General features: G+C 39.5%; 1 protein-coding gene across 1 annotated transcript in view; it reads right to left on the reverse strand.

Annotated features, from left to right (window-relative positions):
- ZFAT (zinc finger and AT hook domain containing) overlaps positions 1 to 13,811 on the reverse strand; it is a gene marked incomplete at both ends in the record, with an annotated part of 36,873 nt that extends 23,062 nt beyond the window's left edge. Inside the window, 2 exons of the mRNA XM_009081949.1 lie at positions 4,947 to 5,117; positions 13,551 to 13,811. Of these exons, the coding sequence (XP_009080197.1) occupies positions 4,947 to 5,117; positions 13,551 to 13,811 (432 nt within the window). The remainder of the gene's footprint in view (positions 1 to 4,946; positions 5,118 to 13,550) is intronic.
- Between the last annotated feature and the right edge of the window lie 721 nt (positions 13,812 to 14,532).

Raw genomic sequence — 14,532 nt, forward strand, 5'->3', positions numbered from 1 at the left:
AACCACAAGGACCAGCTCAATAAGCAGTCAGCAGGCTGAAAACCAAACAAAAGAATGTGCAGTTTCAGTCTGTGTGTAATTAAATTAGGCAATAATTACTCCACACTGTCATAAGAGACTGAAAATAAAGAAGCATTGAAGATGGGATTTATACAAATTAATAGAAAAATTAATAACAGAGCTGGACTTTAGGCTGGCCGAGCAAAATCAATCTGTAACCTCATGATAACATAAACACCAGGGAAGCTTTAATTTTCCTAACCTTGCTTAATTCCATGTCTGCTTTAAATCAGCATACAGTCAGCTTCTTTTCTCTAGTCCTTCACTGAACTACATGTTGATGATGTCTCAAAAGTGCCAGGAATTCACAAAGATGAAGAGAATTAGAGATGGGATATGGCTAAAATCCACACCATGTCTCTCTTTCTGCAAATACATTATTAATTTTCTGGTATGTTCTTCCACAAAACCGCATCAATAGGCACAATGATCCAAAGGACAGGAAGCTGAGGCTGGAGGACTTCACCTGCCTGTGACAGCAGTCTGCACTTACTGACCCAGCTACTTTCAAAAGGGGTAGTAGTCCCAATCCTCCTCCTTTCCTCCAAAAGGCTAAATTTGTCTAATATTAAATCCACTCAGATGTGTCATAAACCTACAACTACTGTTCCAAGAGCTACAGAAAAAAAATGGTCTTAAACAGAAAAGACTTACCAGTCAAGGAGAAAAGACTATCATCAGTTAAACTAAGTCAGTCCCAAAATGGTAAGCAAAACAACGTTCTTCCACTTCTACCCCACTGCCCAAAAATCTTGATGGGAGAAGGAACTAAGTATTCACAAATGACAGCAAAGGGTATAGTAGTAGGAAATCACAGCTGGCCTTTTACAGACAGTGGTTCCTCAGTGGCAATCAGGGACAGAAAAACCCGCACAGTGTTGTATTATGAATTTGTAGGAGAAAGAAAATCCAAATCCTTTAGAAAACAAAAAATAACTATCATCAAGAAAATTGAATACTTCATGCTATTTTTGCATTTCTTGAGCTCTACCAAAAAACTAAAAAATTCTACAACTGACCACTCTCACATAAACTGAAAACAACTCTCCTAGTAACAGGCTGAGCCTTTCAAATATTACAGGATTTGCACAAAACAACAATTTAATTAAATGGTCAAATCTCTCCTGAATCAAACTAATGGAGCATGAGTAATATATTGGGTTTAGGAGCCTTGACAATTTACAAAATTTAAACATGGGCATAAAATAGACAAAAAACCAGAAGATTGAGTATTTGGCTGAATTTACTCATTGGTTCTTAGAAACAGATTATGAAAAAAGTATCTGCCACTTAAAAGAAATTATTTTCACACGTGCATATAATTGTGGCTATTCACTCTTTCTTAATTGTGATGCTTATAAAAACTGTACTGTGCCTGATCTAACACCAGCTGCATGTGCTCATGAACACAGCACTCCTTCTCTTCAGGGTGTTCAGGCCCCCCCAGTTATAAAATCATAGAATAGGTTGGGTTGGGAGGAACATTAAAGACCATCTAAGTTCCACCCCCCTGCCACGGGCAGGTGTCCTTCCACTATACCAGTCTGCTCAAAGCCCCATCCAAACTGGCCTTCAATGCTCCCAGGGATGGGGCATTCACAGCTTCTCTGGGCAACCTGTTCCAGTGCCTCACCACCCTCATAGGAAAGAAATTCTTTCTGATATCTAATCTAAACCTGCTCCCATTCAGTTTAAAGCGATTCCCCTTTGCCCTATCACTGCACGCCCTTGTAAAGTGTCTCTCTCCACCTTTGCTGCAGGTCCCCTTTGGCACTGGAAGGCTGTTTGAAGATCTCAACAGACCCTTCACTTTGCCAGGCTGAACAACCACAGCTCTCAGACTGCCTCCAAAGCAGTTCAGTTCTCTGACCAGCTTTTTGGCCTCCAACAGGTCTACATCCTTCTTCTGGTGGGGAGCCCAGAGCTGGATGCAGAACTCCAGGTGTGGTCTCACCAGAGCAGAGCAGAGGAGCAGAATCCCCTCTTGACTTGCTGGCCACGCTGCTTTGGATGCAGCCCAGGACATGCTTGGCCTTCTGGGCTGCAAGTGCACATTGCTGGGTCATGTCCAGCCTCTCATTCACCTGCACCTCCAAGTCCTTCTCGGCTGGGCTGCTCTTGATCCATACATTGCACAGCCTGTATCCATATTTGGGATTACCCCAGCCCAGGTGCAAGACATTTGACTTGCCCTTGAATGCATGAGGTCAGCACAGGCCCAATTCTCAAGCCTGTGAAGGGACTTCAGTGTCTGCACAGAAAAAAAAATCTACAACTTTTATTCAAACTGTATTTACGCAGTGGGTTAATGCAAACTTTTAAATTTCTACAGCTGTAAATCTATTACCTTTCATATGCCTTCCAAGAAAACCCTACAGAAGAGGAACACTGCAGAAAATCAATGTTGCCCAACTGTCCTTTCTGTGAAGTTAGAAACTAACTGATCTGCTTGCTTGAAGGGATTTTGAAGAGATCAATTTAGTCATCATCTACTAAACATAGGATGTAAAGCAGTATCCCAAACCTAAATAGTGCATAGCAAAATTACAGCAAAATGTTAATGCAATACTTCCAAAAGAATCTTTCATTTAAGAAGGGAGACATACAGTCTGAGCAGTTGCTTCATACTGAGAATAAAATACAACCAGTTCTTAAGGTCTTCTCTATTTTTGCAATTGCCACCTGAAATCTTCAACAGGATTTTACTGCACTGGACACAAAAAAGGGATATTTCCAAACATCTTTTAAGCTAGGTGACAGGTGGCTACAGATCAATACTTGCAGAGAGATGACTAAGTTTAGATAGTGCTTAAGCACCTTTAAACTTATTTTTTCAACTTAACTTTACAGACGGCCTTGCACACAAAGCAGGGGAGAAGGGAGAATGGTTTTATCTATTTATATTCTTCAAAAGCAGACTATAGCAGTAGCTCTTCTCTTCAGCACATGATGAATCTCCAGAAAAATGGAATAAAAGACTATGAAAGATCTCTATTAAAAAGTCCAGATATTAAAGTATTACTATTACTGAGAAAGGAGAACAGTCTAAGAATTACTAGTGACATTAAGATATAATTAGATCACGGAAATTAATGAAAGAAAAAAAAACAAGAAGGAAAATTAATGAAAAATATATTAAAATATAATCTTATTCAATGAAATATTTGAATTTTGAATTTTCAAAGAGTTAACCACTTATATAGTATCTTCTAGAATTTTCAGATTCTGAGAAGTTGGGTGACAATTCATAACTGTCTTAACAATTACTTTTTTATTACACGTATTTTAGCTGGGAACTTAAATGTAGTAAAATTATTAATTGTCAATCCAATAAACTGCTGCAGGTTCACACCTGACCATAAATCCTTTTGATTCATTAAAGCCTTCTGAATGTATCATGTACCATGCACAAGTAGCTCCAAAGTTGAAGCTGTTTTAATATTCTGAGTTACTGAAAAGGCATGTGCAAAGAAGACCCAAAATTTTTGACGTTCCAAGAAAGATTTTACTTAACCAGCTATGCACAAGTAGCTCCAGAGTTGAAGCTGTTTAAATATTTTGAGCTACTGAAAAGGCACGTGCAAAGAAGACCCAAAATTTTTGATGTTCCAAGAAAGATTTTACTTAACCAGCCACCTCATGTTCCCCTTTGCTCAGATGAAGGAGCAGAGGAAATGAGGGGAGCACCATGTATGGCTGGGAGGGGAATGTGCAGCAGGACGGAGGGAAAATCCAGATGCAGCGAGAAAGAGGCAAGAAGGGGAGTCACAGTGGGAAAATGAATGTTTCACAATAGCAAGGAAAGAGCCCAGGGTTACATCAGACAGGAGAACTGTGCTTAGTGAAATGAAGCAGGACAGACATTAACCTCAAACCAGGTTTTCACACTTCCAGTGCTCACCAGTGCTCTTCCACCTTCCTCTATGTTTACAATAATGCCAGACCAAATTTTTAATGGCTCAGTGTAAATCTAAAATTCTGTGTTTGTTTCCCAAACAATGAATACGAAGGTGTTTTTTACTTCCTTTCTAAGCACACAGGATATTCGTAGGTGAGCTCATCCAGCCTCCTTGACCATCACAATTAGAAATGCATTTTGGCAAACAAACTCCCAACTTACCACAGATCTCAATATCAAAAGATAATAAACACAGAAAATCCAGCTAGCTTTCAAGTCACAACAAGAAAAGAAATAAAGACTCTTCTGACAGTTAGAAGCAGAACAAATACTCAGAAATCAACAACAACAAAAAGGAGAACAACAAAGCTACAAAGCTGAAAATAATGCACAAAACTATTAAAAAGGGATTCTGACAGTCAGGTCAGCTAATGGTTTATATAAACAGGGAAATGCAAGGCTAGTTTTAAAATAAATAGCTTGAAACATTTAACCATTATGTAGAACTTGATTTTCAAACATATATACATCTTTTCTGTCTATTTGTATGCAATAAATATTAGTTATATAGGTGCATATTAAGCTGTTTGTGTTTTCATGAACAAATTTATATCCATCATAAATATACACACAAATCGAAAGCCATAATAGAGATAATACAGAAGAAAAATACTTTCTTTGGTTCTTTGGTTAATGTTTTATCATATTCTTCTTCAAAATTATTCACAGATGAAACAGAACTGATATTAATGCAGATAAATGCTGCCAGGTCCAGCATCTGTCATAGCTTTGAAGAAATGTGACTGAAGTTCTAAAATTATGCAGTGGCCAGATGCAGAGACTCTGTATCAAGATAATCAAATAATACTAAATAATTTTCATATAATAAATGTCTTAAGCAGCTTGATCTTAGACCAATGACTATTTTATGTGAATGTGTGAACATGGTTAAAAAATTTTTTTTATTATAGAATTAGTGACTGATTACCTGGAATAGCTTCATGGGCTGTCAAAACCACACTTATAATAGGATTTTTTGCTCCTGAAACCTGATCAGTGTCCTTAGTTGAGGTTTTCTCTGCTTTCTGAATTCTGGACCTCCTTGGAGTTTTTTCTCGCTCATCTTCCTTCCTGTCAAGGTCAACGTCAGAATCATTACCTAAAGAGCAAACATCAAAAAGAATGTAACTATGTACAAAGGCAACACAGTCACTAACACAATAGGAAAGAATGGGAAGAAAATTAATGCTGTTGTAGAAAGACAGACATTACCAAAACCAAGATGTGATCCCTAAAGGGGCACTTTTTTCTACCTATTTAATCAAACTAGTGTGCTACTTACACAAACAAAGAAAAGAGAGAAAAAATCCTAAAATTTAAAAAACAGTGTCGCAGAGAAAGAAAAGAGAGAAAAACCCCTAAAATTTAAAAAACAGTGTCGCAGAAACATCCGTTTCTAAATTATTGTTCTAAAGACTTGAGCATTATTTCTCCTAGTATTGGATTATTTAATGCAAAGTCTTCTGACTGTGGATTAGGCCATTTTCCCCCGTTATTGTGAATCAACAGCTAGAAACATAATTTTGTTTTTAGTGTTGATTCAAGAAGAATCAGGGTACAAAAGAGTTCTTAGGTTCACATTAAATCCTGATGTGTAACTCCTTTCCAAGGCCTGCATTCCAAATTATTTTCTGTTGCTGTTCAGAATGTCTTCAGCCTCTTAAATCAGTTAAGTTTTGGAGCTGTTAACTAGAAAGCCATACAACAGTTGCACACAAAACATTCATCTGAAATAAGAATGAATAACCAGTAATCAGCTGAGTTATTCCTTGAAGCTATTGCTTCCTTAAAGCAAATGAGGAATTCCTTACTGAAATTCTCAAAAAAAAAAAAAAGAAAATAAAATGAAACTGCTTATATATAAATAATTAGCAGCATAAAGATAAAAACCAGACAACTGTAAGTTCTCACCAATAAAATTTCTTATGTTACATAAAGTGGTAGAAAATACACTAGGGAAACACTAGGCTAGGGAAAACAAAGTTGGCAAATTAAGGTATTACATAAATGTTGCAGAGGCAATGAATAAAGAAAGCAGAAACTGATGGAAGAAAATTATAAATAAACCCAGTGAATTTCTTTTCTTTTCCCCCTGAATCTAAATCTATTGACTCAATCTCCAGAGTAAGTCATTCCATGTATATTCATAATGTGCTATAGCTGCTCTGCTGAGATAGGGAAAAATATAAATAAAAACCAGTAAGAGCAAAGCTGTAGTGTGTCCAGGCTTGTTTCTGACATGCAAACAGCAGAAGCAGTGAAAAGAGATGCTGCACTCAGTGGCTGTTTTCGTTTCAGTGATATTTTGTTTATATTCAACTGAGAGTCAAACAAGTCTGTCCCTGTGGTCTTACCTTAGTGGAACAAAGGGTTAAACGTGCTGTCTGTTCCCTACAAAAATGAAGGACTCAAAGCAGGAACTACAGCAGCATAGGTAGGGCTGACCAGGTAACTACTGCCTGGATACACTGCAAGCTCTATACGACACACAAAGCCAGAAGAACACAGGGTCTGCAGGAACAAGTTTAGCTTTCTCAGGTGTACTGAGGCAGAAATGTGTATACTGAGAACTGGTACTGACCTGACACTAAGGTGTAATTCTGAAATTCATATTGACAATGCCCAGAATGAGGAACAACCACAGAGCAAACTGAATTCAAACCCAATCACCCAGCCATGCTTCTATGAGTTGTGTTAGCAGTGCTTTTGCCCCAGCTTCTAGAAATTTAAGCCCTGCCTGGAGAGTCCCCAACTTTTCAGTGCCTGCTAATGACTTCTTCAATTTCATTAGATAAATTCTTTGATAAATGCCTCTTCTCAGCTACCTTTTCCTCTGTGGACTGCTATGATTTTGGAAAATATTGCTGCTTTATAGGAATAACGAGTCTCATAATGTCCCTATTTAATTCCTTAATATAGTTGTAAATTATTCATGGCTACTGAGATCACGTAATTCTAACACTGACGTTTCTCTGCAATAGTTGAAAGGGATATTTGAATATAATGAAAAATCCCCTTCGACCAGAAATTGCTTGTGCAGTGGTTTCTTTTGATGTGATGAACAGGGGTGAGAGGAAATGGTATTGTAGAGGTCTTTCCCAACCTTAATGATTCTATGAAACAAACACACTTTTTCACATTTTCTTCATGAAACAGTCTCTGCTAGTTTATTATCATCCTGGCTACCAACAGAAGAAACTCTTCTCATAAAGAATCAGACCAGACAAAAAAATCTAAGCTGCTTATTGAATTGTTTCCCTAAGGCTACTTCACATACTGTTAAACAACAAACACAAAAATTAATTGGGTTAATTACTCTGCTTTTGTTCAGTGGACAAAGAGTCAGTGATGGCATTAAGGGCTGAAAAGGAAAAAAAGATTTTATATACTTGGGGACAAAACATGGTTTAGCTAACAGAAATCCAGAACTATAGACTGGAATGAAAACTGTGATGAGGACAACAATTTTCTAAACTTTGCTTGGGATCATGTAATACTTTGTAGTCCCATGAACAAAATTCCAGCACCCTACTCCTAAATCCTTCTTCTAACCATTAAAAAGAGTTACAATACAAGGAAATAAACTGGTTGAAACCAAATGACAAAACCATTTATTGCCTTTTCATGTTAACCTGTAACTCTTAACTTTTGAATACTGGAATTCTACAAAAAAAAAAAAGGACAAGCCACAGACTTGAGTTTGTTTGTGATCCACACTAGTGAATAACTATGACCACAGCAACAAGCTAACAAATGTTTCATACTGCTTTTCTTTCCTAATGTGTCAGGCAGATCAGTTTGCTGCTTCTTTCAGTCTGACCAAGGGTAAGAGCTGTAGAATAAACATGTTACAATAAATATAGCTGACAATGTCTTCTCACTTTCAAACAGAACTCCAAAAATGCTGTTTAAAAAGTCTTACAAATATCATACAGAACTGCAATATAAAAATATTTATTCGTTAAAATGTTGCTGTTTCATATGCATAGAATCCTTGTACGTGTATGCTAAGCACTAAAAATTAAGTTTATGGCCATGTGAAAATATTTTCCTAAGAAATGCAAAGCTGGTGAGTACCTCAAACAAAGGACAATCTCAACTTCCATGTTCTCAGTATGAGCTGAGAACACCCAGCACCTAACAGGAGGACTATATTCAGTATGTGCTAAGGTGTGAGAGAGGTACTGAGTCCTATGCAAGTTCAGTTACCACAAAAAAAGCTCACACATACACTGGTGAAAAATATGCAAGTGAGAAAATTCAACTGATTTGCTGATGATACACCTTCAACTAGTGCTGAATATTTGTATGAACAAATTCTCACCCTCACATGATACAGGACAACAAAAAAATCATCTCTCTCTATAGAGTGGTGGAGCTCTGATACTTAAATATTAAAATTTATTCAGTAATCTGAGGCATGCTGATAGCAGTAGCCCCATTCTTCCCCTTTCTGAGAGGAACAAACATCTTTCAGAAACAATTTGTTGGTAAGGAGCTGGGGCTGCACACATTGCCAGTGCTTTTTGCTACAAACATAACTATTTTGTAGTCTATGTGTAACCTGAAAGAGACTTAAAAATCCCCCAAACCAACACTGCCCATCAAATAACCAAGTCAACAAAAATCTGAACTCTCAATGACAGCTGCTTTGTTCCTGAACTCTCTCTATACCAAAAAACACCTGACCTGGAAAGTGTGATTTAGGAAAGGATTAAGAGGGAGACAAAAGTATCTTTTAGTGAAAAACAAGGGCTTCAACTTTGACCAGAGGGCTCAAATGGCCTTTTGAGAACACGGGGCCATCTCATCACTATTCAGTTCTCTTCCTGAAAAAAATTCCTTCAGTGTTAGCACTGTGGATTAGAGTGTCAAAGTAAGTGTCTTGTCCCTCACAACAAGGACAATTCCCCTTTATAATACAACAATGGGTGTATAAAGGAACACTCATAAGTGATTTTAAGATGATTTATGAGAAAATGGAGTACATGCCACTTGAACAGCTAAGCCAAGTTTCTCCCAGCAGTAAGGGTCTTTGCTTGCTCCCAAACAGGTTTGTTTAGACAAGCTGTCTCACTTTGTATCTCCCTTGCTAAGCAGTCAGCTTAGCACTCTGTCAGCTGACACCTGGATCCAACAGATGGAGAGAGTGACCTCCCCTGCCCAGGGACAGGCATTTCTAGTGCCTGGTATGTTTGTGCAAGAAACACAGCCCTGTGCCTCTGCCTTCTAACAGGCTTAGGAAATGGCCATGTCTCTGTTGATCAGTAAAGCTACTGTCAACTCTGAATTGCTTTCAGAGTCCCCTCGAACTGGATTGTTCATCTGTCCCATGATTCTGCTGGAGCCATTAACTGAAGGGACTGCTCTCTGCACGTGTAATTGGATGTGAGACATTTCGCAGGCACAGCTACACATCCCTAATTGGCATGTTTTTAAAGTGCTCTTCATTCAAATCACTATTTTTTATCCCCTAAAAAATGCTGATATTTCATAGTGGCAAGGGAACAGCTTGGGAAAAAAAACCCTGAACTGGCCATTTAAAATTAATGCAGGCAATTTTTCCTCCTGCAGAAAATGACATACTACTCGCAGGATGAATCCATTTAAATTAGAATTCAGCTGATGGCAAAAACATTTCAAACTAAGGCCAAAAGTGACATCTTTAAGAATTATGGAGGCTCCTAATTCAGTAGGAATGAATGGTTCACTCCAGAGAAGAGATTCTGTACACTGCTGCAATCCATTTTCCACCCAAATCCCATTCATTCCCCAGATATTACAAGTCCTCTCTTTTATCTTGCCAGAGATTCAGGTATGCTGCAGTGTGGGAGAAGGATGGTAGTTAAAAGAATTACCTGTTGTCTACCTCTCAAAACAAGCAAGCCTAGAGACAGCTGCTGGGGAACTGTGCCCATCCAGCAACAGCCAAAATCTCCAAACCCATCCCATCCTGGCACTGGAGGCTGAAGCAGCTCTGTTCCCTGGCTGGAAGCAGACACAGTGAAGACATCTGGCTGTTCAAGAAGAATCTCAACTCTTCTAGTTTTGTCTTAGGATGAAACAACTGGGTAGCACTACCACTAGGCAGATCCAAATCATTAGCCAGAACTGTTAACTTGGTTTAATCAAAAAGAAACAGAAATAGGTGTACACATAACTTGGCTTACAACACAGCAACTTGCTCAGGCAAATGAGCCCTCTAGGAAAAAATACATTTACTAAGTAGTACATGGGGGACTTGCAGGTACAATGGACATTTTTTAATACCATGCTGTATTGGGTTCGTGTGGCCAAGGTTGTGATGGCAGGGAGGCTACAGGGTGCCAGAAACTTCCCCTACATCCAACAGAGCAAAAATCAGCTGTCTCCAAGACAGACTCACCACTGGCCAAGGCTGAGCCCATCAGTGATGATGGCAATGCCTCTGGCATAATGTGTTTAAGACGGGGGAAAATTACCAACTGTGCAACTGCCCCTTGAGAGAAGAGTGAGAAAATGTGAGAGAGACAACTCTGCAGGGAAGGAGGGGGAGGAGGTGCTCCAGGTGCTGGAGCAGAGATTTCCCTGCAGTTCATGGTGCAGCCCATGGTGAGACAGGCTGTGTCACTGCAGCCCCTGGAGGATCCCACATGATGCCCAAAGGAGCCTGTGACCCTGTGGGATGCCCCTACTGGAGCAGGCTCCTGGCAGGACTTGTGGCCCTGTGGAGAGGAGCCCAGGCTGGAGCAGGACTTGTGACCCCACGAGGGACTCACACTGGAGCCATGCATGAAAGACTAGCTCCTGTGGAGAGAGGACCCCATACTGGAGCAGGGCAGGAGTGTGAGGAGTCCTGCCCCTGAAGAGGAAGGAGTGGTATAGACAATGTATGATGGACTGAGCACAACATCCATTCCCCATCTCCCTGCACCACTGGCAGGGAGGAGGTAGAGAATCTGGGAGCAAAATTGAGCCTGGGAAGAAGTGAGGGGTGTGGTGAAGGTGTTTTAAGAATTGGTTTTATCTCTAATTATCCTGCTCTGATTTGATTGGTAATCAACTAATTTCCCCAGGTTGTGACTGTTTTGCCTGTGATGGTAACTGATAAGTGACCTTTCCCTGTGAGTCTTTCATTATATTTTCTCTCCCCTGTCCAGCTGAGGAGAGTAGTGACAGAGAAGCTTTCGTGGACACCTGGAGTCTAGTCAGGGTCAACCCAACACATCTGCAAAAAAATTAAGTCACTTTTATTTTTTTTCTGTTTTAGTGAATGGGCCCACAAGGTGAAGGCAATTTTACCTCAAAGGGTCAGATCATGTGCACAGAGGATGTCAGTAACCAGTAAGGCCTGGTGACTCCTGAAAAAGTGGGAGAACTATCAAGGAGACACTGATCTCTGAGAGGTCAATGTGGATCACTAATCACTGAAGCAAAGAACAGCAGAGGCTTGTTGCATCAACCAGTTATTTCTGCTGACCAACACATACTGCAGTTTCTATACAGTTTTATAGTGATTTCTTAATTTTTATTTTAAATGTCCACTTTGCTGGGGATTAACACTTTCCTCATTGACCTATAAAAGGCAGTAAAACATTTTATTAATTGGAAGCCTTCATGAATATTTGAGCTTCAGTTGAAAACACATATAATGTTTCTCTCAATAAAGAATATCACACAGATTATCAATATATATCATATAGATCATAGAATCATAGAATTTTAGGGGTTGGAATGGACCTTAAAGATCATCTAGTCCCAAACTCCCCGATATTTTTTCAATATTTATGTTTAGCATATTTTAGCAAGAGCTGAAACATTATTTTGGTCACAAATATAAAACACTGCATAATATGAGCTGCTAAAAAGAAAATAAACTACATTGCAGCCACAGTGCAAAATGAAAACATACTGATCATTAATCAGATGTCCATACAATACTGAGCTTTGCAAGAAATGAAAAACAGGAGGAAAGTAGTAGAAAAACCCAAACAAACAATCCTATAGAAAAACTCAGAAGCATGAGAAAAAGAGAAAGTAATTTCAAGTTGGAAAGACATGGAAAGGGAAAAGGGAAAAAAAACCCCAACCTGTATATATTAGGTAAAACGTCAAAGACTAAGCAAGAAAAACCTGCAGCCAAAGCTCCTTGTGATTTTTAGCAATTTACTCTGAGCTACTGTGTTTCAAATGTGAAAAACAGCAACACCATCACTGCTGCATCACAGAATCATAGACTGGTTTAGGTTGGAAGTGACCTTCAAGACCATTCAGTTCCAACTCTCCCACAACAGGCAGGGACACCTTCCACTAGTCCTGGTTGTTCAAAGCCCCATCTAACCTGGCCTTGAACACTTCCAGGGATGGGGCAGCCACAGTTTCTCTAGGCAATTTGTCCAGTGCCTCAGCACTCTCACAGTAAAGAAATTTCTTCTAATATCTAATCTAAACCCACTTTCTTTCAGTTTTAAGCCATTTCCCCTTTTCCTATTCCTACATGCCCTTGTAAAAATTCACTCTCCATCTTTCTTGCACGCTCCCTTCAGGTACTGGAAGACTTCAATTAGGTCACCTCAAAGCCTTCTCTTTTCCCTGCTGAATAATCCCCATTCTCTCAGCCTTTCCTCATAGGAGAGGTGCTCCACCCCTCTAATCTTGGTGGTCTCCTCTGGACTCATTCCAACAGGTTGATGTCCTTCCTGTGTTGGGGACCCCACACTGGGGCCCCTTCAGAGATGGATGCAGTATTCCAGATGAGGTCTCACCAGAGAAGAACAGAGGGACAGAATTACCTCCCTCACCCTGCTGTCCATGCTGCTTTTGATGCAGCCCAGACATGGTTGGATTTCTGGGCTGCAAGCATGCACTGTCAGGTCAAGTCCAGCCTCTCATCCACCAGCGCTCCCAAGTCCTTCATAGCAGGGCTGTTCTCAATCTGTTCATCCCTCAGCCTGTATTGATACCACAGATTGCCCTGACACAGGTACAGCACCTCTTCTGCCTTTATATCTCCCTGTGCTTTGCTTGGGCAAAGCACAGCTATCATACTTTACCCCCTGCTCTTCACTGGAGTTTGTTGTGGGAGTGGGGAGATTGTGAAAAGTGGTGTGCAGGACCTTTGAATACTGGTGTGCTGTGGCTTGTGAGCCTGCACCTTGAAGAGGTTTATTCTGAGAACTGAGAAGTTACTGCACTGTACTGTACAAATTAAGGGCTTGTTACCTTCCACTCTTGTGGAAGTCTTGTATAAATATAAGAGCTTATTTGCTGACACATACTGGTTCTAGATATTGGGTCGGTTGCTGAAGTTATGGAAACTGTACAATAAAACCTAAAGTTCCCTGACATGTGGTCCTGTGTCTTTGTTCAGCCTGACAAGAACTGATAATGAACATCACTCCTACAGGTGGGTCATGACAGGCCCAAGAACAAGACAGACATTGAGGTGCTGGAGCATGATAGACAAGGGGATTACCAGTTGTTACCAATCAGGTCACAGGATGGAGTCAGTGTCCCACAACATGCTTCAAATATTTGTTGGATATTTTCTTACCTCCATCTCCTTCTTCCTCTCCTTCATTTAAAACAATAATGCAGATATGTTTCGTCAGCTGACGTGTGTTGGAGAACTTCCGATTGCATTTCCTGCACTCCAAGCTGCCTGGTGAGATTTCAGGCAGTTCTGAGCTTTCTTCTGTTCCAGGCAGAGTTTCTTCACTTGGAACAGGGTTATTTTCTGCCACATCTTCATCCACACAAAACTTCTTAGTAGACCCTCTTGGTCTGCCCCTTTTCCTCTTCGCTACAAGAAGCTCTAGAAAAGCAAGTTAAAATAAGCTCTAATTAAATTCCACAGCTAATTAGCCAATGTCCCTCTGATCTTTAAAAAACAGGGATATTAAATGAAGCTTGAGATACTTTATCCTGAAACCTTAAAAAAAGTTAGTTTCACAAACTTATATTTGTTGGCATTTCTGGAAGGTAAAGAGCAATACCATTTGTCTTACTGAGATCAGCAGATGTCACACTGCCACAGTTTTACAAAAATTATACTGCAAACACTCTTCTAGACTGCTGTAAAACCCTATCAGCATGTTCTGCTCTGTTCTGACACTCAACAAAAGCCTTTTTAATTTAAATCACTCTTGAATTGTTTAAGTATTGAAATGTAATCAGAGAAAAATAGTTTATATGTTAAAATCAAAGCTTAATGTCCTTTTAATATATTGAACAATTACTCCACAATATTTCCTGTGGTTCTTTATTGTTAGCACTTCCTAGCCTAAAGGTGACATAAAAAAATATTGCTAACAAATAAATTCCAGAAGTCATGCAAAAAATGCTTCCTGAATTAAAATCAGAAGTCATCCATGACTCCTAGTAAATACAAACTAATTTTAAATTCCCTTATTTCTGCAGAGGAAATACTGATGAAATCAAGGAGATGTAGCGCACAGAAATGCATGACAACATAAAGCTTCAGTCCTGTATTTCCTGCTTCAGATTTTATAGAATCATAGAATCAGCCAAGTTGG

Source organism: Acanthisitta chloris, unplaced genomic scaffold (genome assembly GCF_000695815.1).
Source record: "Acanthisitta chloris isolate BGI_N310 unplaced genomic scaffold, ASM69581v1 scaffold7799, whole genome shotgun sequence".
Taxonomy (NCBI): Eukaryota; Metazoa; Chordata; class Aves; order Passeriformes; family Acanthisittidae; genus Acanthisitta; species Acanthisitta chloris.